A 22302-nucleotide genomic window follows, 5' to 3' on the forward strand; every position below is an offset into this window, starting at 1 on the left:
TCCCGAGGGGGCCTTTCATCTCGGGCGGCGCGGCCCCCGCATTACGTATTCCCATCACTGCTTTCGGTAATGACCCTTTAGGATGGACTTAGCCTCTCTCTCTCTCTCTCTCTCCCCCGTTGAGGGGGGGGGGGGGGTTGAGAGAGAGAGAGGACGTTTGGACGCCCCCCCCCCCCCGCCGAGGGCCGCGAGGGTTTCCAGTTTTTTGGTGTTTCGTTTCCTCTGAAGTGTCACTGTTTATTCACACCGCTCCACTTGAACAAAGTCACAAAAAAGAAAAGAAAAGAAAAGAGGACCCCCCCTTCCTCCCCCCCCCTCCTCCTCCCCACCTCCTCCTCCCCACCTCCCCTCACCACCACCCACCAAAAAATGGCGCACATTAGCAAGGGAAAAAAACAAAAAAGGACAAGGGTGTTGGATCGCTGAAATAATACGATGCAAACAGCGGCGGGGAGAGCTGAGTTACGCCCGACGTTAAGAGTTCAATAAAACAACGACAACAACAAAAAAAACAGTCGCTCAATTTAAAAAAAAATTGTATTTTACTGACCTTAAAAAGCAGAAAGCGTCTTTTCTTCGTTTATCGACGGAGGTTACGACAGAGTTTGCAGGTGTACAGTAGTAAGCGTACAGCGTGTAATCCACCACGCTTTCGGAAATCTTTACAACACGGTCTACAGCGGTCTTCGTCTCCTTTTTTTTATTATTTTTTTGTTTTATTTCTACCCGCCAGCAATAAAGTGTCTGTTTTTTTTTTCCCACCTGTTTATTTTTGAAACACTGAAAAAAAATATTTCAAGTCTCTGAAATCTCAGTGTTCGGGGGGGGGGGGGGGGGTTTCGGCCACAACGGTGCTTTTCAAGCTCTTTTTTTTTTTTTCCTCGCTCTGTGTGAACCGAGAGCTGTTTACTGTCGACGGCCATATTTCTCCCCGTGGTCTGTTGTGCTTGTCATCTCGCCATCTGTCAATCACTTGTCTCACGTTCCTGGCGGGCCAGAGGACACGCAGAGAGCCGTATCCCCCCCCACCCCCTCCCGTTGCTGCGTCCGGGCCCCGATCCCTGTCCAATCTACTTCTCCACACCCTCGACGAATCCCATTAAAAGCTTCTTCTTTTTTTTTTCTTCTTTTTTTTCTAAAGATGTGTTCTTGAAGCTTTTTCAAAGGCTCATCTAAATCTTTTGAAGGCGCGGTTTTGCTTGGGTCAGACGTATTCCCTTTCGCCTCGAGTTTTTTTTTTTTTTTTAGAGCGCTTTGTGTTGTGAGATAAATCCCTTCAACCTATTGAGGCACAAACAGCTTTGTCCTCGAAGGAAAATAACTTTTAATGAAGAAACTCGTTTCCATTTGTTGTTGGGTTCTGTGAAGGAGGACCCAGTTGAGCGTTTTGGGACCTGGCATTGTATGTTGTTTACTGCTGCTCAGACGCTCCCGGTTACTTTTTTTTTTTTATTTCATAAATAAGAAGAGGAAACCTCTCAGAAATCACAAGGTGCCTTGTAGGAATCCGTTTTTATAGAGTTGGAGGGCTGAAACTGATAATCTATCATACGTGGCTGTCAGTCGAGGTGCACCAGTGCATTGGCTGTGACGTGGTTTCCCCGCTCGGATGCCCGGCGCCTCCGGTTTGGGCTTTAAGCCGTCGGCTCTCACGGTCCGTAGATCTCGCGGCGCAAGCTCCGTCTCGTTGGACGTCATCGCTCACGGTTCTCAGTCCCGAGCTCACAACTCCGGCGCCAAGGTGACATTTCACTTCAGAGGTAACGTTAAAGTCCGAGATCCATCTCGATCAGAAAAATGTCCGACTCCTCCGAAGGCAGGCGGGATTCAATGTCGACGGAGACGACGACATTGAATCCCGCCGGTTGTGCTCGGAGGGGCTGATGGGGTGTAACGCTGTTCTAGGTCGCCCGCTCATTACAGCAGTACTTATGTGAATAGATGAAATGTAATAGCCCGTAATGCCTGAGTTGAACTGGCTCAGTAGCAACTGTAATTTATGTTTTATGATTTATTCCAAACAGTCACTAACGTGGCTTTATTTCTAACTTCCCCCGTAAGTAAAGTAAGAAATATATTTTGTTTTATATTTCAGTTACAAGTTTCTCATTTGTTTTGAGGCGAAACCAAAAATGCCCCTCCTTTATGTGTTAGCTTTTCTTTTTTTTTTTTTTAATCTGGTAAAAGAAATAGATTAATTTATATTTAGGCGAATGTCAACATTTTGTAAATGTATATCTTGATATTTCGCGTCTCCTATTCTGTTGATGGCGTCATAAAAAAAAACTCACCAAAAGGTCTTATGTTGATTGTTAAGTCAGGCTTGACCTGTACTGCTAAAAAAAAAAAGCTAAGAAAGTGTGTTTTAAAAGGATTAAACTGGGCATTGACTTTCGGTTTGATCATCACTTATTCCATTTTCTGCTGAAGCAGCTCCATGACTCAGCGAAGCTACACACACACTATGTTTTCTAGTTTTGTTTTTTTATCAAAACAAGACGAACAGACGCCGGACGATGAATAATTGCCGGTGAGGCGTTCAGGTTCCTCTAAAGGCTCAATACCAACAACTACGAGCCCGATGAGGAGCAGAGACCATCGTGCATGCTGCAATATGTGAGAATATTTTCAGTGAGGATGGAAAAAGCCTCCAAAAACATCTACAAGACATTCTTCTTCCTGTCAATGGAAAAAAAAAATAAAAAATAAATGTTAACGGTAATATTTTACAAGTAGTAGTAATAAATACACAATTGGTTGTTCGACGTCAGCCTGCGCCCTCCGGTAACATGAACTCTCCGACATTTTATGTCACGTCCGATGTCGGATATGTTTGAAGGATCGGGAAAAAAAAAACAAACACACAGCAATGCATCAACTCGGCAAAAACGTGCCTTCGTCAGTATCGCACCAGTGCTTTCCCAGCGTTTATTCGGCGCCTTCGCTGAGGTTATTTTTGAGGTGTCTATAAAAGCGGCGCCAAAGGTCCCGGAGGTGAAGCGGTCGTTGAACGGTCGTTAGAACGGTGTTATAAATCGATTAGTGATTAAAAAGTTGTTGTTGGCGCTTTGCCGAGCTCCTTTTTATCCCCGGATCAAGTATTCGCTCCGACGACGCTTCGATCACCCGTGACGGACGCGTCGCGGCAAAGACTCGTAAAAAGGACGATGAAGTGAAATAGAAACGAAACCGCACGCGACGCTTCGCCTCCCGATGTCGCGTTTTGACGAATGCGTCCGCGGCGCCCGACGGTCAGGCGCTTTGTGCGTCGACTTCGAAAATGGACAAACGGACACCGCGGGAGAAACGGGTGGGAGGTGAAGCCAATGCAGCCGTTACTTAGGAAATGACTCACTCCTCATTGCTCACCTTAAAAATAACGCACCTCATCGAGAAGCTGGAGAAGCTCGCCGTATTAGAGCCCTTCATCCTGATGACAAGTGGAAGGGAACGGCTGGCCTCGGGGCGCTTCTTTGAGGTTTCGCTCGCCGGACTCCGGGGGGCACGCCGAGAGCTTCGAGGCTACTCGAGGAGCGAAGTAATCTGCTTCCCTTTTGCCTACGCTTTGCATTTCAAATGTGTGATCAGTGGCTCGGCCGCCGTCGGCCGAAGGCGACGGAGAGCCCCTCTCCGAGGGTCCGGTCAAGAGCCCGGGAGCTGTTGACATAACAGAAAAGAAAAAAATAAAGAAAAAAGCGGATTGCGCTCGGAGACATGAGGGGAAGAGGGTGAGGTGGTTGTGCAAAGAGAAACCAGAGAAAATAGGCGCCCAGGTCACATGTTGAGGCAGTAATTGGGTTTGGAGTGGATGTGTCTAGTCGGCGATTACTGGCCTCACCGACGGTTGATGAGCCTGGTTCTGTCGGAGTTTTTCCTTTCTCTCTGTCGGAGCTTATTGCCTCTTAAAGGGACTTTTTCTTTCCCTCCTATCTTCCGAAAAAAACCCACATTTTTAATTCTTCTGTATAACGTTGCAAAGTTCTGTTTTATTTATTTTTGTATTCTTCATTTAGAACTGCTACGTGATATAGCAGCGACATTCTTCAGTCATTGACAGTTTTTCAAAGTGATCCCTCTTTTTAACTCTACACAGTAAAATATGAATAAAATTAGAACACAGGGTGTTTTGTTATTTACAGGGAAAAAAACAAAAACTGTCTAGGTTGAAAAGTTCTGTTGTAAAAACTTTGTTAGGTGACTTGAAATAACCCGTTTTGTGAAATGGCGCTATATAAATAAAAAAAAATAAAAAGGGAATTTAGAGGAGAAGGTGTTCCAAGAGAAAGAAGCAGCCTTTTAATTCAGCTAAAGAACTTACATAACATATCTTTTTATGAGAAAAAAAAAAACAGTTTCCAGGAGGGTGGAGGCGGGCCGTCAAAAAGAAAATAAATAAAGTTTTGGAGTATCATTTTGGAGGCTGTTAAGACAATTAAGTCTGCATGAATCATTACATTGCGAGGAAAACAAGAAAAAGAAACAATCAGTTCAATCATACGCCGTTTAAAAAGGACGGCTTTTATCCAGAAGCAGCACAGCGAGAGCAGGCATTTGTAGAACGAGCCGGCTCGCTCTCAGTGGGTAACAGCCCCCTTCACCGCCGTGGTGTTGGTGGCGTGCTGCATCCTGCCAGCTGCTCAGCAACATGAGTCAACTTTCTGCTCTTTTTTTTTTTTTTTATTATTACAGAAAAGTAATGAGCAATCTGTGGCTTCCAGAGGATGAAATGACTTTGACAACGTGAAGGAAAATGAGAAGATGTCGAGTGTTTGGGGTTTTAGGTGGTTTTATTAGCTGTTGACAATTTGGAGGGGGGGGGAGTCATATTCATTGCAATGTGAAAGGACTTATAAATGTCTTGCATCTTAATTTTTCTCTTTTTAAACACCCATTCCCCACTTCACTGGTGAAATCCCAAGACGGCCAGGGATGCAAGTGATCCTCCGAGTTTGCCAAATTTCTGTGGGGGGGCCCTATAAATAAAATGATGACCCGACCTGTTCATTGTAAGCATCCACTCAAACGTTTGTGCGTAACAGTCTTCTTAGAAATCGGGGACTATTACCAACCTTTTGGTTTACCGGTCTTTTAGACTGAAAACATGAAAAGAAAATTGTTGGCACATTAAAGTTATCCATTATTTTATGTCCAGTTTCGAATTTTTTTGGGGGAGTACTAAATTAGTAATAATGCATTTAGTTGTTTTTTTTTTTAAATGTTTTCGGTATCTAAATTTCTGTAAAGAGCTCCACATGTCTCTCAAGTTGACTAAACGTAGACAGAAAATGTTTGCAGTACACGGACGCTGTTGAAGTCGAACTGTTGCGTAGCTGAAATCCAGCATCAGGCAAAAAATGGGATCACATTTTACTTTCAAAACTCCAGCAGCTACCGGTTTCCTGAGTTCCCAGACATTTACAGGGTGTAAACATGCCCCCATCCCAACTTTTTTTTAAAAGTGTTGCCGGCATCCTATTCAAAATGAGAATACATATTCTTTAATTTAAAAAAATGTCTTTGATTTAAAAATGTATTTATTTCATTTTATTTGCAAATCATAGAGTTCTCTTTAGATTTACAGTTTCCACAGCATCCCAACTTTTTTGGAAACATTTTTGTCGTTGAGGCGAACCTGACATCCGACAGCTTCAAATTTGTCGAAATCAATGTTCGCATTTGACATCAAGGGTTGATTTGCAACCGAAAAAGGAAATGATTACGATCATGATCTTGGGAACATCATGATCATATTAGATGGTGCTTCTTTCACAAAAATGTCCTCTAATCACAGACTAGGCAGTGATTCCTTTTGTTATCGTGGTTTAATCAGGCAAAAAAATGTTGGACATCATTTCCGGTAGAAGGGTGCTAAAGCAAGTACATCGGGAATAAAATCACATCCTATAGGATATATAGGATATAGTCCAAACTGCATTGACCAACTTTTAACCCTCATGTCAATTCTGCTGTTTGGGGGCTTCGCAGACCAACAAACTGAAAGACACATACATGACCCTTGTGGGCAATAAAAAAAAAAAATTTTAAAAGTGACTGTGGGAGCAAAACAAAGCAGATACGTCTCAATATCCATCACTGTCTACTGTGAGTTCCCAACGTCAAGTCTGGAGTCTTCCTTCCTTCTTTTCTTCATCACCGCTACCGCTATTAAATACAGGGGGAAAATAAAATGTAAATTCACCAATCACGCTACAAGTATTGTGAGAGCACTTCGATTGGCCAGCCCGGGGGCTTTTCCAGATGACGCTGCTTTGCATTCAGTTCAGCCAGGTTCAGCTTCTTTTTTTTTTTTTGCTGGATAAACAGAAGTCCGCTGCTTTGGGACTTCGCTACGCTGGTCTCATTGAAATGAATGAGGTTGGGCCCGCTTATAATCCTCACCACGACGCAAACACGACGGGCGGGAAAAATGACGGTCAGACTTACAAACATGACACGATATATATTTCTTTAACATTGTGTTGCGCTCCACCGTCGGCCCGCCGGTTTGAAGTCGTGTTGTAGAGCTCTGAACATTAAAGCTCATCCGAAGGGAGGAGATCTCAACACATCAGCCGTCTCATATCTCTGACCTGCGATGGCTGATTGGAGCTTAGACAGCTTTGTTTGAGGCGTTGCTCTCTCTCTCTCTCTCTCTCTCTCCGTCGTGATCCCGCCAGCCCTTTTTTTTTTTTTTTTCCTGCCTCCAAAAATCCCCACCGCCGCCACAATCCACCGGCGAGACCCGTTTGTTGTAAGCCGCTTTTAATGAGCACACTTCGACTCGCCGGTGACTTTTTCACCTGCGCTGGAACTAATTCCACCGGCGCGGCGCAGCTGTAGCGATAACTTCCCGACTCCGATGAGCCCAAAGACTCCACGCCACTCTCAAACCGCTGCGAGCACAAGCCCCGGGGGCATGTTAACTTTCGCGGCCCACCTCTTTCCGTGAAGCTCCTCTCATTAGTTTGTTGTTGGTTTTTTGGTTGGGTTTTTTTTTTTTCCACGAAGCCACCGGTCTCAAAGAGAAATGTGTTAAGCGCGCGTAACGGCTCCGAGACAATAAATAGAAAATGTTTAAATATGGAAAGCCGTGTGAAGATCGAAGCCTGGAGTCTCGACGCCGCTTTCAACACCAGGTGCAATGTGTCGGAGCCGTCTCACCTTTTTGTGTGTGTGTGTGTGTGTGTGTGTGTGTGTGTGTGTGTGTGTGTGTGTGTGTGTGTGTGTGTGTGTTTGAGTGTTTGAGAGTGTGAGCTAATCTAACGCCGGCGAGATTCAAAAATAAAAGAAGTTATTTAAGTGTTGTTTTGTTTTTTTGTTTTTTTTCCTGCCTTGCAGCAAAGCATTTAATTGCACACATGCTTAAAAAGTAGGAAAACAGCTGTGCGGGCGAGCTCACCGCAGTAAATGTGTATTTACGATGCGGCCTAAGTGGAAGCAACCATCAAAAGGCACAATTACAGGACATCTAACGGAGTCATTCTGCTGACGCCTCCACGTGTAAAACGCCGGCGCTATCGGTTCTCTGCAGGACTTCTTTTTTTTTTTTTTTTTTTTTTGTTTGACGCCGTGTTGCATTTACTAACCGTGTGTGTTTTCTTTTAGTGTCCAAACACTGGAAGGTTGTGAGATCCTCCTGGGCCCGGAGGTGACCTACGGTCCCCCCGGCCTCGACCTCTTCAGCCCGGTGGCCATCACCATCGCCCACTGCGCCGAGGTGGACGCCGAGAACTGGAACATCCAGCTGAAGAGGAAAACACCGGACAGCAAATGGGAGGTGAGGCCAACGCAAACACCTGTCGGGTCGCGGCCCGTCACGCTTCTCGGTTCGGGCTCAGCCGTTCGGCTGTTGTTTCTTTTTCCCTCGGTGGCTCTCTTCTTTTTTCTTTTCGTTGGTAAATGTCAGCAGGTTTGAAGGCGGGGTGGAAAAGGCAGCACTCTTCACGTTTGCGGTAAAATAAAAAAATAAAATAAAAAAAAACCTCAACCCTTGACCGTAAATCGTATTGAACTGCAGGTGCAACACTTGAAGAAGACAAGCGTAGAAATCAAAACGTCCAAAAAACTGCTGCGCTCTCCTGTCGCGATGTCTCCATCTGGCGTTGAAATGTTGACGTCTGAAATTAATACCGGTGGCTAATTAATTATATTTACGCAAATTACAGTCGTACGGAAATGAAACCAGTTTTCACCCGCTGACCGCTTTGTTTCACTCCAGATGAGCTGCCACAATTTTTGTGAGAGCATCTCTGGAGCGTAAAACACACTAACAGACAAGTTCCTTTATTTCTGGTCGAGTGTTGGAGGAGTTTTATGGTTTCAGAAACCTTTTGTTTTTTTCTAAAGATAACACAAAAAACAACAACAAGTAAAACTTTGTTTAACAACAGTTACTAAATCTACACCTCACATTACGATGGTGGAAAAAAATGTGTTGTTCATCGTTTGAATATTTTTTTGAAATAACATTTTTGCATCCGCAATGCCAGATAGGGAGACGTCGTGATGCTAACGTTGGTTTGCGATAACTGGATTCGGACTTGAATTGCGAGCGGAAACGGGCGGGACATTTTGACAGGAGCTCCAAAAAAACCACTCCAAAGGAAAGTTTCTGGTGGAGACCAAAACCAGAGCTAAAAGAGAGGGAATACAGTTGGCGTGCTTTCGTTGGTCCGAACGGACACACGGTTCCAAATAAATGTTTTTAATTCCAGAAACACGACTGGAAAATGAAAAAAAAAAAAAAAATGAAACGCTAAAGTTACTCCGCGTCATCAAAGCTTTTACAAGATTGGTAATATGTCGCTCCGTCTGTTGTTGTTTCGCGGTTTACGTGCGCGCAGGCGACCTTTCAAATGCCAAAGTCACCGTTCGCGGCGCGATCGCTGCAAAAGTTCGGTCACCACGGCGACCTTTGATCAACGCCCATCCGCGGTTCCTTTTTTCGGTACCGTCGCCACTTTGCTCGCCGGTGCTGGTAATCTTGTGGATCCTGTTTATTGATAGGGTTGTTTTTAGTTGTTGTTGTTGTTTTGTTTTTTTAATTTACAAAATTGCGTGATGATCTGGCCTCTAACGCGTAAACCCATCGGCATGCTAGCGGAGACCGCTCGCGCAGCTTATTTCCTGCCCGGCGGTGAGTCCAGCGGTGACCTCAACTCTCGCTGCCGTTCAGCGTCGTGACCGGTTGGTGTTTTACCTGGTTGTTGGCCTCGAGGTCGTTGGTACTCCGCCGTCCATTAGAGCAGAGCAGAGGCACTTTTTTTTTTTTTTTTTTTAAATGGATGTCGACGTCGCGCTCCTTGGACATTCGATCGCCCGCCTGGTTGTTGCCTCGGCTGTCTCCCTTTTCCGTTCGCCGACCTTCACGTGACGTTCGCTCGGCGCGTCGAAGAAGGCAGTCGGCGTGAAACGTGACCGGTGAGTTACGTGCGAAACCTTGAAAGACTGCCGAGGGCTTGTTTTTGCTTCGGCCGAGCTCGATCGATCCGACCTCGCGCTCTCCAGTTGGTCCGGAGGGGTAACACGGGTAACGCCGGCGGGAAGGAAAATAAAGAAACAATTACGGCGCGTAATGGCCGGGAAGATGCATGGCTGCTGTCAGTCAGTTGGTGGAGGGGGTGGGGGGGTTGACTAGCGGGGAGGTGTTGTCGGTGGTGGTGGTGGTGGTGGTGGTGGTGGGGTTACAACAGGGGGCAGTTAGACAAGGCAAGTATTGATTAGTAGATCAGGAAACGACACGGCGCGGTGAATTTAGACGCGAAGCAATCAGGAGGAGAATCACGGAGATTGTTTCTCTGCTGACCACGACTCTCCGTTTTGCCTCCGCACAACACACACACACACACACACACACACACACACACACACACATTGAACACACACATCGACTCACAGCCGAGCGGTGCAAACACTCACCCGATATTTTTGCGTTTCATGTTATCTCCGCTCCGATGCTCTGTAAGTGGACGCATTGTATTTTCCCAAGCTCTTTGTGTGTGTGTTTTTCATTCCAGCAGTGTCAGCCTTTTATTTTATATATTTTTTTTCTTTCTTTCTTCTTCTTCTTCTTCCCCTCCAGCGAAGAAGATTGTTTTGTGTGTTGTTGTTTTTTTTTTGGTTTTTTTTTTTACCGGTCTGGATGAAGTCCCGAGAGCTTAATCTCAAACCCAAAAGGCATCACAAGCCCCCGATCGCTGTCGTCACTTTGCATTATTTGCTTGTGTTTTTTTTTGTTTTTTGTTTTTTTTGAGCGAGCAACCGGCGAAATGATAACAAGACGTGTGGGGGAGGCGGAGGGTGGAGGGGGGGGTAATGAAGAGAATATTCAGTCAGGCGGGAATGTAAATGTAAAGCTGACGTAAAGTTTTGGCAAGCTGAGCATGGGTCAGAATAATGAATAGCGCAGGTTTGCCCCCCGGCTGTTGTGGTTGTCAGCGCTTAAAAGAGCTTGTTATTTAAGGCCGGATTTGCCTGCTCTCCGCATTGTCTGCTTTTGTCCTGAATAATGTTTTTCTAAGCTGCCATAAAGAATATTCAAGAGCTGTTGCGGCACCCTCCGCACGCACACCTCAAAGCAAAGATGCAACACAATGAACCGTCATCCGCACAATCTCACGGTAGTTTCTCTCGAGAGGGTGTTCAGAAAGTTTACAGGTTTGTTTGTAGTCAAGGTATAAAGCTTCAGTTAAAAGTCCGGCTGCCGGGTCTGAAAAATTAGGCCGATGCAAAAGTGGGCTTAACCTGCGATACCACCGAGGGCCACTAGAGGCTCCAAAAAAGGCCTGCGGCTCCATACACTCCCATTCAAATTCTCTCATTAAATTCGTACTCAATGAATTTCTTTCTACAAGTTATCTCGGTGTTGTTAGCTAAAGTCGCTCCTTCTTATTCGTTTTCTGGCGGTCCGTCTAAAAATAATCCCGTCATTCATTCGAAAATCTTCTTCAAGAAGAGCTGTTTTTGGGGGCGTGTCTGTTTGATCGACAGGCCTGTGCTGCAGTCAGGTCACAGCTATCGGTGGGCGGGACGCGGTATCGTCGGGTTTCCAATCAGATTGTGTGCCCACCCCAGCTCGTCCAAATACGGTCACTTCCTGCTCCGAACCGCTCCGAACCGGCGAAGATGGCGCCGGCCAAAATCCGAACTCGAGGCTTCATTAACGGCCGTTCAACAAACCGACGGGCGACGTCGCTGTTGGTTGCCTCTTTGCGAAATAGCTCTACGAAACCAAACTATTAAAACACCGCCGCAGTTCATTTAGTTTACAAATGACCCAAATACGGCATGTATAGCAATTACATGTCCACGACCGAGCGACGTTACAACCCACAGCGTCCCGTTGTCTTCTCTTCGTAAGAGCTTGACGCCATAAATCCGAACCGTCAGGATCTTTTTTTTTAGGGCGTAGCAAGAAAACGAATCGGAGACGAGCCTTTTTTTCATATTATTGTTGGTGCAACCGACCACACAGCAACACTATCTTCCCTTACGTCACGGCTTTATCATTTAATCCAGTTAGTTTAAAGTAGAAGTTTGGAGGAAAGTCTCAACTTCCTCCGTATTTCCCCGTCTCTGGATGCCGCCGTGCCGGCCTCATCGATCACCATCCGGTCCGAAAAAAGCTCCGAGCGCGCCGTCAGCTTTTTGATGTTGTCGGGATACTGAATCCAGACGTACCTATCTAATATCCACAAAACGTCACATTAGACCCTTCTTACATCCGTCTACAGCCCACGACGGTAAATGCAGAGTTCACTCGGAGTGTAACGGTTCCTCAATATTCCAGGAAACGGTTGTTGTTCTTTTTTTTTTTTTCCGACAGGCCGGCGCGATCTAAAACCGGTCACCCGAATCAGCCTGAAAAGGGCCTTTTTTCTCTGAGGTCAACACGCAGATGGAAATTACACATAAACGGAAACCAAAGATTACAGAAACCGATCCCGGGTTGACCTCTCTTACCCCATTTGTTCCGTCTTCTTCCGCGTCCGTCTTTACGAGCCTCTCGCTCTTCGGAAAGCCACCTGATGCCGCCGCAGATGAGGAACCGCGCCGGCTCGCTTTGGGTCACTCGAGGAGATTTATGTCGCTCTTGAAGGGACTCTTTTACTACCGTTCTTGTTTGCTTGCAGAAGTGCCGCCGCTCTCCATCGGTTTTGATTTTTCTTCGACTCTCCCGCCTCCGCGTTCAGGCTCGTGTTTACCTAACCTTGCCCTTTTTTTTTTCTTCTTCTTTTTTATAAGCGTTCTGCGTTTGCTATTGTGTGACAAAAAAAAAAAAAAAAAAAAAGAGGAAAAGATTTCTTTTCAGCGTAAGAGGCCAATTTCTCCGGATCTTTCTAAAGTGTTTCCGAGCGAGAGAGGGGAAAAGAGTGCGGCGGGGAATATGAATGAATACGAGATTTCATGTCGCTTTGAGGTTTCGCTCCAATATTAAAAGGAAATAATGACTTACCGGCTGAGGGTCTAACCTAAGGAGAGAGAGAGAGAGAGAGAGAGAGAGGAAGAGAATGGCTGGGAGATGCGTAACACCTGCGAATGCACGGTGCCATTAAAATACCCTCATTTTCAGCTGTCATTAAAATGCGCATGACTCGCAGAAGACTCCTCGGCACTTCACGGCCACAGCGCCGTATTATTCAAAGCCGTATTGCGCTGTGTTAAGCTGTGCTTATGAGGATGCAGGGGAGCATGGGTTGATGATTCGCGAATTCACCGAACCTGAATAGTGCAATAGCGCTCGCTCTGGTTGTTGCGCGTCGAAAGGACGAGGACGGCGTCAAACCCCGCGAAAAGTCCAGAAAGAACATGAGTGTGTCAGCAGGTCTCTCCGAGTACCCTGAATCTTCATCGCTGGCCGAATCAGGAACTCCTTTTCGTTGGTTGTCGTCCTGTGAGATGCAGGAGAGTCTAAGGCGGAGGTGCATAAAGGATTCTGTTGCTTCCGATGTCCGTTGTGACCGTCGATTCACAAATGACAAAAACTAATCGCTGAAAAAGAAGGAGACGTCTTTGAAGTGCAGCGCTCGCCCGGCAACTTTCTGCTTGCGTTCGTATTCAGTAACCCGGCGCACATTCACGGACACGGTGCCAACGAGAACCGCCAATAGCCGATGTAGTATACTTTCATGCGAAGTTGTAATCGGATGTGTTTCACAAAATGTCAAACAGTTTTTTTTTTCTAAATGGTAATTTCCACACACACAAAAAAAGAAGCAAAACACTAAAGCAAGCAGCACGTTTGATGGGGTAGTACTTTCCACGTTGTTGCGACACAATTGCGGGTACATGTTACAAAATGACAAAAGCATGCGGTTATGCGGCTGATGAAAGCAGCATGTGGAGATTTTCGCTGCCTTGTAAAGCGCGATAAGGTGACTTTTAATTGGCGTGTTGCCGATTAACTGGTGATTATTTGTGGGAGGAATAATTCCTGCTCCGCGGGGCTGTGTTTTAGCACGTTGTTTGCTCTCGCAGCTCCTCATTAAATCGTACAATCACGTGGATTTCATTGATCCTGACTGCTCGCTAATTTTAGGGATCGCGGGACGCTGCGTGACAATGTTGTGAGACGCTTCGGAAAATCGCAAGATATCAGAAGGTGAATACGGCGGCGCCCGTTGCCTCCTTCATTCTTCTCATGCAGGTGAAGCTCGCCTCCTGGCGTGGAAGTAGATCGTTACAAATGTTTGCTGGTCATAAATTATGCTGTATGTCATTGGAAAGGAAAAGTATGGTAAAGTAAGGGAAGGTAAAGGAATGGAAAGTTAAGGGAAGGAAACAAAAGGAAATCCAAGGACAGGAAAGGAAACATAATTCAAGGAAAGGAAAATGAAGGCAAAGAAAGGAAATCCAAGGAAAGGAAAGGAAAGGAAAAGAAAAGATAGGAAAGGGCACCAAAGGAAAGAAAAGGATTCCCTCATTCCAGCTGTAAATGATAAAGTGCTTTCCAGCTGCTGTTGCCGCCATAAACACCATAAATAAAACAGTCCGTATTGTTTATAATGAGTATTTTGTGTTCTGCTGTGTACTAACGCCATCACTCATGTCGGAAATGGTTTTCTCTACATTTCTCCGGAGACCGCTAACAACCTGGGTGGCTTTTCTTTTCTTTTCTTTTCTTTTTTTTTTTTTCTTCATCTGTGATTCAAAACCTGTGTTACGTCGCTCCCGTCATTATTCAGCAGCAGTGGACCACGATCCATAATCCATAATCCATTCCACTGTATACATTTGCCCCATTTTTTTTCTGGTCATGATATGTCTGCGGCTCTCGGCATGAATATTTAGCTCTTCCGTGGACTTGAGCAGCCCGGCGTTATCTCGGCTGAAGGGTTCCTCCGCCGCCCGAAAACGCCTCGAAACAAGCGCGCGACATAAAGTCTGATTTATTTCTGATTTCCGCGACGGACTTGAAATGATTAATAAAGGCATCCCGAAGAGTTGCGGTGATTTTACAGACACGGGGAAGAGCTGTGAATTGCGTTGAATATAAGAGAGTCGGGAGAATAGAAAAACATAAACCATCAGCGTCATACACAAGAACGTACCGCACAGTAATGAGTTTTCCTCAGAAAATGGGCAGTAGTCAACCTGCTTATGCTGGAGAGTAAATAGTCTTCTGTCTATGACTCAGTAAACACTGACGTTATTGAACTTTCTCAACCAAAATATGACGCAACAGAAATGAAGGCCAATCCTTCGGGAAACGTTTGATGAAAAATAAGTTTTAACATCAGTTGTGGCCTGATGGGGACCTCCAGCGTGGAAAGGGTTAATCCCAAAAAAACACTCAAATTTAAAATTGATTTCAGCTAAAATGAATCCAGCGGTTAGGCATAACGATATTTTTAAACAGATGTTCTCTGTGTTGTGATCTCGGAAACACGCGTCCGGGAGACGACGTGTGAAAAGCCGTGAACTTCTACTTCCCCGGTCAATGGGCTTTTTCCCCCCACAACATTCACGATGGGACACCTGAAGCCGTTTTTACTGTTGAACTCATTTTACATTTTACATCAGTTTTATTTTCCCCCCTCATTTTCCTCTAAGCAGTAAACCTTAACATTAGTCAGATGATTGACATCGGACAGCTTTCGAAGGTTGAACCAATCTTTCTTTGTAATTTGACTGTCTAATGCTTTTGTTCCGCAAGTTTCTCCTCCATAACACATAATAAAAGAATGTACCCGAGTCTTAAAAAAATATATAAAAAAATCCTCAACAATAAGCGCTTCACAATCATTCATGAAAACTCTTTCTGTAATCGATGACCTTCGTGAGAAACCTAACGAGAAAGCGAATAAAAAAACAAATAAAAAAACAACAACATTGCGTTCCGCGCAGTCGAGACGAAAGTTGAAGAGAGAGACGCTCGCCTCACGTCCGGCCTCTGTTGTTTTGTTCCAGGAAATGATGTCCGTGGAGGAGGAGTCCACTTCCTGTTACTGCCTGATGGACTCCACCAGCTGCCACCTGCTGCTGGACCAGCCGGGCTCGTACGCCCTGGTGGGCGAGCCCCTGACGCAGGCTGCTGTCAAGAGGCTGAAGCTGGCCGTGTTCGGGAGTATGGAGGCCGGCTCCGCCAGCTACAGCCTGCGGGTCTACTGCGTGGACGACACGCCGCACGCCTTTCAGGTGAGCGGCGGGGCGGTCGAGGTGCTCGGCTCCATGTTTTGGCCCCTCTTTTGTTTATATCCAGCGAAGGTCGAGTTGAGCCGTGATTGTTTTTTTTTTTTTTTAAGTTTTACGACGTTTCGTTTCTTCATAACGAGCACGTGGTCGGTAATAACAGGCTCGACTAGGCTTCGGCTTCCTTGTGCCGAGTCTGAGGTTATAAGCTGCTAATTCCCCGAGCAAAGGTAATTTAATGCCGGGTCGGTCGGTGTAATAAGAAACGGCCGCTGAGGTGGAACCTTCGCTCCGTATAGACTCGTTTCCGTGGCCAAGAATTCTGACTCATTTTTCTTGATTTTTTTTTTCTTTTCTTCTCGTTTTTTGTTTTGTTTTACATGTACAGCGAAGAGCTATTCTTCACATTTTGCAGCAGAAGAATGTGTGAACTAATTATTCATATTGTCCCTTTGACATGATTCACACGGACTTAAAGCGACGCCGATCAATACTTTTACTTAAAAGTTATGGATCGCGTGTAATTTGAAAAGGTATGCTCACTGATCACCCAAATGTACCGGACCATTTTTCCTTTGGCTCCTCGTAGCGTTTTAACTCCTTTTAGCTTGGTTTTTGGGGCGTTTTGAATAGTTTTCAACTTTACTGTTTTTGGTCATTCTCAGGAGGCATGAAGTTGTTTTAAACAACAACAAAAATTTTTTTTTTTAAAAAGGCCTGATAACCGCACTGAATGTTACTTACCAAGAACCTAAAGGGAGATGAAGTTAGCGACTAGAAAGTGAAGATAGTAGAGCATTTAGCAGCTTGAGACCGATCATTTCTTCAACAGCTGGTGGAGACCAAAAACAGAGCAAAATAAAAATGATGCGTTTTCTGACATAAAATTGACTCAATTGGTTTTTGATACCAGCTACTTACCTTCTTCGTTCTCCGCTGCGGATAGCAACCCCTTAAAAACGGCGCCGTTAATATACCAACGCCCAAAAAAAATAGCACCAGGTACTAACCGCAATTTGTAGCGCGGTGGAAAAGAGGCTCGAGCGAGCGTTTACAGCCCATTGCACTCTCCGCGTGTGGTCGAATGCTCGTCCAGATTTAAAAGATCAGTTCGTTGAAAGGTCGAGAAAACTTATTATTTTTTTTTTTTTTTTTTTATGTCCGTCACCGGATACGTTCCCTCGAACGCGTCGATCCTCACAGATTCAGAGAGGCTCATCCACGTGTCACACGACGACCTCGTGTATTTTTTACGCTTCAAGTCTCTTTTTTTTTTTTCTTCCTCTGCTGCGCTCAGTGAAGCGTAATCTCCACAGCCAGCTGTTTGAGTCGCACAAATCTCCTGCTATTTATACGTTCCGACTAGTTTTCAGATTTTCTGGGTTTCACTTTCGAATCGATAAAAATCAACAAATCCGCACGTAGTTATGAACGCCGACGCCTTCCCGTTCGGCCGACTCGTATCCGATGAATTCCCGCCGTCGGACGGACTCTCCCCCCAGCGCCTCGATGCTGCCGGGCCAGAGGCCGAACGAGAGGTCGGACTCGGGTTGAATTGAACCGATCGAACGTTTCGGTAGAGCTTGCGTGAGTCGGCGTTATCGGACCGAGACCAAACTCAGTTTTCTTTTATTTGATTGAGTTTTTGAGATATCTGGCTCTGAAATGGAATGGGGAATGGATTTTTTTTTTTTATTGGTGGCTCCTCCGGTATTTAAAATCACATTTTCAGAAATTCAATTGCAGCAATTATTATTTATTTAATGCTGTATCCATTTGGATAATCTACCGACGGCAAGAGATTTTTTTTTTTTAGGTCGTGTTTTTTTCAGCAGAAAATAGATCCAATGAAAATCCAATGAGTTGCCAGAATAACTATGTTCTCCATAAATATGGATTGTATTTCCCAATACTGCCATCAACGGAGCGCCGCCGCCGCGAGCCTCGTGACTGACTCCCGACCGCCTTTCCCTGTCATGACGCAGCCGTCAGCGGCAGCTGGCTTTAAAACGCATTCTGGATTTGCTTTACGAATTCCCAGCCTGCCGAGCAGATGCCGGAGTTTTTTTTTTTGGGGTGGGGGGGTTTAGCGCGTCCCTCGGGCTCTTTGTCTGTTAGCACCACCGCCGCTGTGTGTGTGTGTGTGTGTGTGTGTGTGTGTGTGTGTGTGTGTGTGTGTGTGTGTGTGTGTGTGTGTGTGTGTGTGTGTCTTTCCGAGCTCCGGCACAAAGTCAATCACAGACCGGATTCTGGATCAACAGGACGCCTGGTGCAACACAAACACTGGTGCGAGGGAAGATATTTGTTCCTCAGCTGGGAGTAAGAGAGGCTTCGGATTGGATTTTTCTGCTACAGAAACGCCTCATTTTCCAAATATAAACACTCACTTCCAAGTCTTTATTTTCCCGTGTCACCTGCGACACCGGAGACAAAAAAAAAGGTGGCGTGTTATTTGCTCCGGCAGAAATAATTCCCCTCCACTAGTAAGTCCATTTCCAAGGTCGCAGCTTTCCGCGCGGTGCCGGAGAGACGGCGGATACGAGCTCAAACCTGCAAATACCACCCGCATTAATATTCTGCCGGCACCTCAACCTTCGGCAAAGGATCGCTCCCGAATGACATCATCATCAACTGGAAATAATGCGTTTTTTTTTTTTTTTTTTCATTTCAATGGTGAATACAGTGCTGTTTTATTATTATTTTTTTTATCATCACAGTCATTCGTGACTCCAGGATTTGTCTCATTTTTGGTCGCCGGTTTGTTCGGAAATGTAATTTCTCTTTAAAACGTGTCAAACAAGCTGCCGACGAGTGGCGTTCAGAATTGCCTGAAATGAGTGAACCGCACGTGTCATATTCAAGCGGTCAGTTTTTACAAAAGAGAATTGCAAGTACTACCCACACTGTCTTACCCCAAAAAAAAAAAAAAACAAAAGGTGCCAGCGAGAGAAAATGATCTCATTTTGAAGGTTGCACGTTTCATCGCATCATTTCACAAAACTGTACGAAAGGAAAAAAAAACTTAAAAAAGACAGAAATAAAAGTGAAGATTAAATTCCTTCATTTTATACCTCAGATTTCATTATTTATGTCTGTTTGTTTTTTTTTTTGGGGGGGGGGGGTCAGTAAAATAGTTTTAACACTTAAAAACCTTGATGAGCAAAAAAAAAACTGAATCAGAGTCCATTAATGTCTCAATTAAACGCAACAGATTGGACTGAAAACGATCTTTTCTTTGGCAAAATCTCAGCGTAAAGGAAATCAAGTCTCACGTACGCGAACTAAATAACTTCCATTTGAAGTCTCCTGGTTGGATTCTTGCTTGAAAAAAGGAATTTTGGATGTTCCGACTTTAACTTCTCTTTTTTTTTTTTTTTTGGCGTCACAACGTGATCTCAAGACGCCTCAAAAATCGCGGCGTGTCGGGTTGACCGTCGTCGGCGATTCCACGGGGAACGGCTTTCCATCCTGGCGGTCTCGTACGGCTTCGGATCAGTTTCGAACGATGTCGTCACACGTCCGAGCTGCAGCCGCATACGCTGCAACGTAAAGCGTTGTCCGGTCGCTCACCGTGCACCAAAATAAAAAAATAAAATAAAAACATTACCGGCCTTCAAAAAGAGAAAGAGACCGTTGTTGGTTTTTTTTTCCTCATCTCTCCTTTTTATTTGTTTTTCTTTCTTTCTTTCTTTCTTTCTTTCTTTCTTTCTTTCTTTCTTTCTTTCTTTCTTCCTTCCTTCCTTCCTTCCTTCCTTCCTTCCTTCCTTCGCTCCTCAGGGAGTGGTGGCCGCGGAGAGGACCCGAGGCGGTCGGCTCCTCGAGGAGCCAAAGACGTTGCCTTTCCGAGCGAACACCTTCAGCCTGCAGGTGTCCATCCAGGACGTCCCCCAGTTCCTGTGGAGCATTAAACCCTTTACCACATGTCAGGTAACCGCGGCGACGACCGACAATGCCACAAACGAGAACACACAGCGGATACTACAGCCTCTCTCTCTCTCTCTCTCTATATATATATATATATATATATATATGTGTGTGTGTGTTTGTAGTTTGTAGGTGCTAATTTGCAAGATGCTGTTTTTTTTGGTTGTTCCTCGGAGCCAAAGCGGATCAATCGAACGGTGTGAAGAGAGCCGGGATGTGTTTGCGCTTGTTTTTCTGTTAATTAAGCGTGACATCCTCTGATTGGCTCCGACTTGTACTTCACTGCACTTTTACTCTTCCAACCTCCGGTGCAACACGGCCGTATGTCAAGGAGGATCTTTAAGGCGCCCCGTTGTTTCCGTCTCCGATCCTTTTCTTGTCCCTTCTCCTCCTCCTCCCCTTCGCTGCGTTACAGTACAGTTAGACCGCGAGCTTCGCCGGTAACGGGATTTGTATTCGTAAACCTCATCGGGACTCTTTTCGCCAGTTATTTTCACCCCATAAATATATGAAGCTACGGAAACGAATCGATTTCGTAGATTATAACGGATATTTAAAAACTCGTGTCTCCCCGTCCCTACGTCGAAGCGCACGTTTTTTGTTGTTGTTGTTGTTGTTGTTGTTGTTTTTTTCAAGCGTGTGTTCACATTGCTGTCTCTGATGTGCCTCTTCTTTTATCTTTTTTTTTTATTTTTTTACCTTCTGCCTTCCTTCAGGAATTCTCCTTCCCCCAAGTGTGGTGCAGCAACCAGCAGCCTCTGCACTGTGCCTTCTCTCTGGAGAGATACAGCCCCGCCACCGCCCAGCTCTCCTGCAAGATCAGCGTGCGCCAGGTCAAAGGTCACGAGCAGATTCTGCAGGTCTACACGGCCGTGGCCGAGGTGAGGCTGCCGGCAGCTGCGGGAGGGTGGTGGGGTGGTGGTGGTGGTGTCGTCGTCTCACTCCCCCTCCTCCCCCCGCCACCCCTACTCACCCTTTATGTAACCTTCCAGGAGCGTGTCCACTGACAGCAGGGGCCAGCTCTCCTGAGCTCGCGCTGCGTTATTAATAGAGCGAGGAGGACGCTCCTCTTTCCTGTCTTTTTTTTTTCGGTGCTTTTTTTTTTTCGCAGATTGGTGCTAAACGTGGTTGGTGCTATGACGTGCAGCTGTTCGCCCACGCGTATGTGTGTTGGTTTCTTTTTAACCTTTACTCAGCCTTCTGCTAGTAGCGTACTGCAGTACTGTTATACTACGTAGTATTACTCACAGTATCCCATCTCGTCGCTGCGCCAGCAAGTCCAAATCTGTTTCCCGGATCGGCGTCCGAGGGCGGGATCGAACCCGCAACCTTCCGCGGCGCCGAGCCGAGCCCGTCTTCCCTCGAGCAAGGAGGACGCTCCTTTTTTCATTCTTTTTTTTTTGTTGTATTTTTTGTCCTTTTTCACAGATTGGTGCTGAACATCGACGACACGACGTCCAGCCGTTCGCCGCGGCTATGTCTTTTTATTTTTTATTTCTTTTACTTAATTCGTCCGGGGAGACGCGTGTTTCCAGCAAATAGCCCCCACCGACGCCACCCGAGAGCGGCTCCCGGTTGAGACAACGGTCTTCTGTCAGCCGCTGAGCAGCTCCACCGGAGCAGCGAGGAGTTTTTGCCAAAATTCGCCCTCCGAGAGCACCTTGACATTCGTCGTCGAGGAGGAAGAGAGTGTCGCTCGTTGATTTTTAACCCCGACTGCTGTTTTTATCCGCACCCGGTCGTGAACACGCTCGTCCCCACGTCAAGGCCACTGCGACGCTATTTAAACTCACCGTCAGACACGGGTGAAATACTATTTACAACTACTTTTTTTTTTTTTTTACTGTTTGATTAAAGTCCCTCCTCGATGATTAGTCGGGCTTCGTCTGACGGAAATAAAAAAAAATGAGTTCACGCTTCTGAAACCATGATTTTTTTTTTTTATTTTTACGTTGTTGGTCACCGGATTGGATCGATATCTCGTACACCAGCGAAGCGCTTTCATAGCTGCTTATTCCCTCAAGCGTGAGACCGTTAATCGAGCTTCCGTCCGAATTGAGCTCGATTGTTATTTTTATTTTTTTCTCACGAGTTGGACGTGAGGAGTTGGGCACGTCGAGATAAAACAGTCGGCGGCGCTGATTATCCGGTCGGGTTCCATTAAACGCAAATGGAAGACGAGGAAAACGATGGAAAGACGGACTCGGGGTGGAGGGCGGAGGGTCATAATCAAGTCATTAATTGATTGTAGACCAACCCCACCCTCTCCATCTGACTGTTCCCGTTTCTGTTCTTTTTTTTTTCCTTCCCAGACCGAAAAGGAGTCGGTTCCATTTTTTATGCAGACAGACTGCACCGTCACGTCCCAGACGGGGCCCAAGGCCTTCAAAATCCCCCTGTCCATCCGCCAGAGGATCTGCGCCACCTTCGACACTGCCAACGCCAAGGGCAAGGACTGGCAGCTCTTAGCCCAGAAACTCCACTTAGATCGGTGAGTGTGTGATGTGCATCCTCTCTGAGATGTGATGTGTGTGTGTGTGTGTGTGTGTGTGTGTGTGTGTGTGTGTGTGTGTGTGTGTGTGTGTGTGTGTGTGTGTGTGTGTGTGTGTGTGTTTTCGGCCTCGAACACTGGCCGACAAGAACGACGACGCTCCCTGCGACGGTCGACGACCTCCTAAAATGTGGCTGGCTGGACTCTTAAAAAAAAAAAAAAAAAAAAGAAGAAGCTTTTCGTCTTTCCGACTAATC

The 22302-nt window shown here is 45.8% G+C and overlaps 1 protein-coding gene across 3 annotated transcripts in view; it reads left to right on the forward strand.

Moving 5' to 3' along the window:
• Nucleotides 1-22302, forward strand: part of unc5db (unc-5 netrin receptor Db) — a 298267-nt gene that overhangs the window by 273029 nt on the left and 2936 nt on the right. For all 3 annotated transcript variants that reach the window (XM_069701513.1, XM_069701515.1, XM_069701514.1), the window contains 5 exons: nt 7606-7777; nt 15409-15636; nt 19408-19557; nt 20271-20435; nt 21867-22045. In XM_069701513.1, coding sequence (XP_069557614.1) covers nt 7606-7777; nt 15409-15636; nt 19408-19557; nt 20271-20435; nt 21867-22045 — 894 coding nt within the window. The remainder of the gene's footprint in view (nt 1-7605; nt 7778-15408; nt 15637-19407; nt 19558-20270; nt 20436-21866; nt 22046-22302) is intronic.

The sequence above is a fragment of the Brachyistius frenatus genome, unplaced genomic scaffold (assembly GCF_029030835.1).
Source record: "Brachyistius frenatus isolate BFR_SWC_R1_liver_20210118 unplaced genomic scaffold, ASM2903083v1 Contig_37, whole genome shotgun sequence".
In the NCBI taxonomy this organism is placed as follows: Eukaryota; Metazoa; Chordata; class Actinopteri; family Embiotocidae; genus Brachyistius; species Brachyistius frenatus.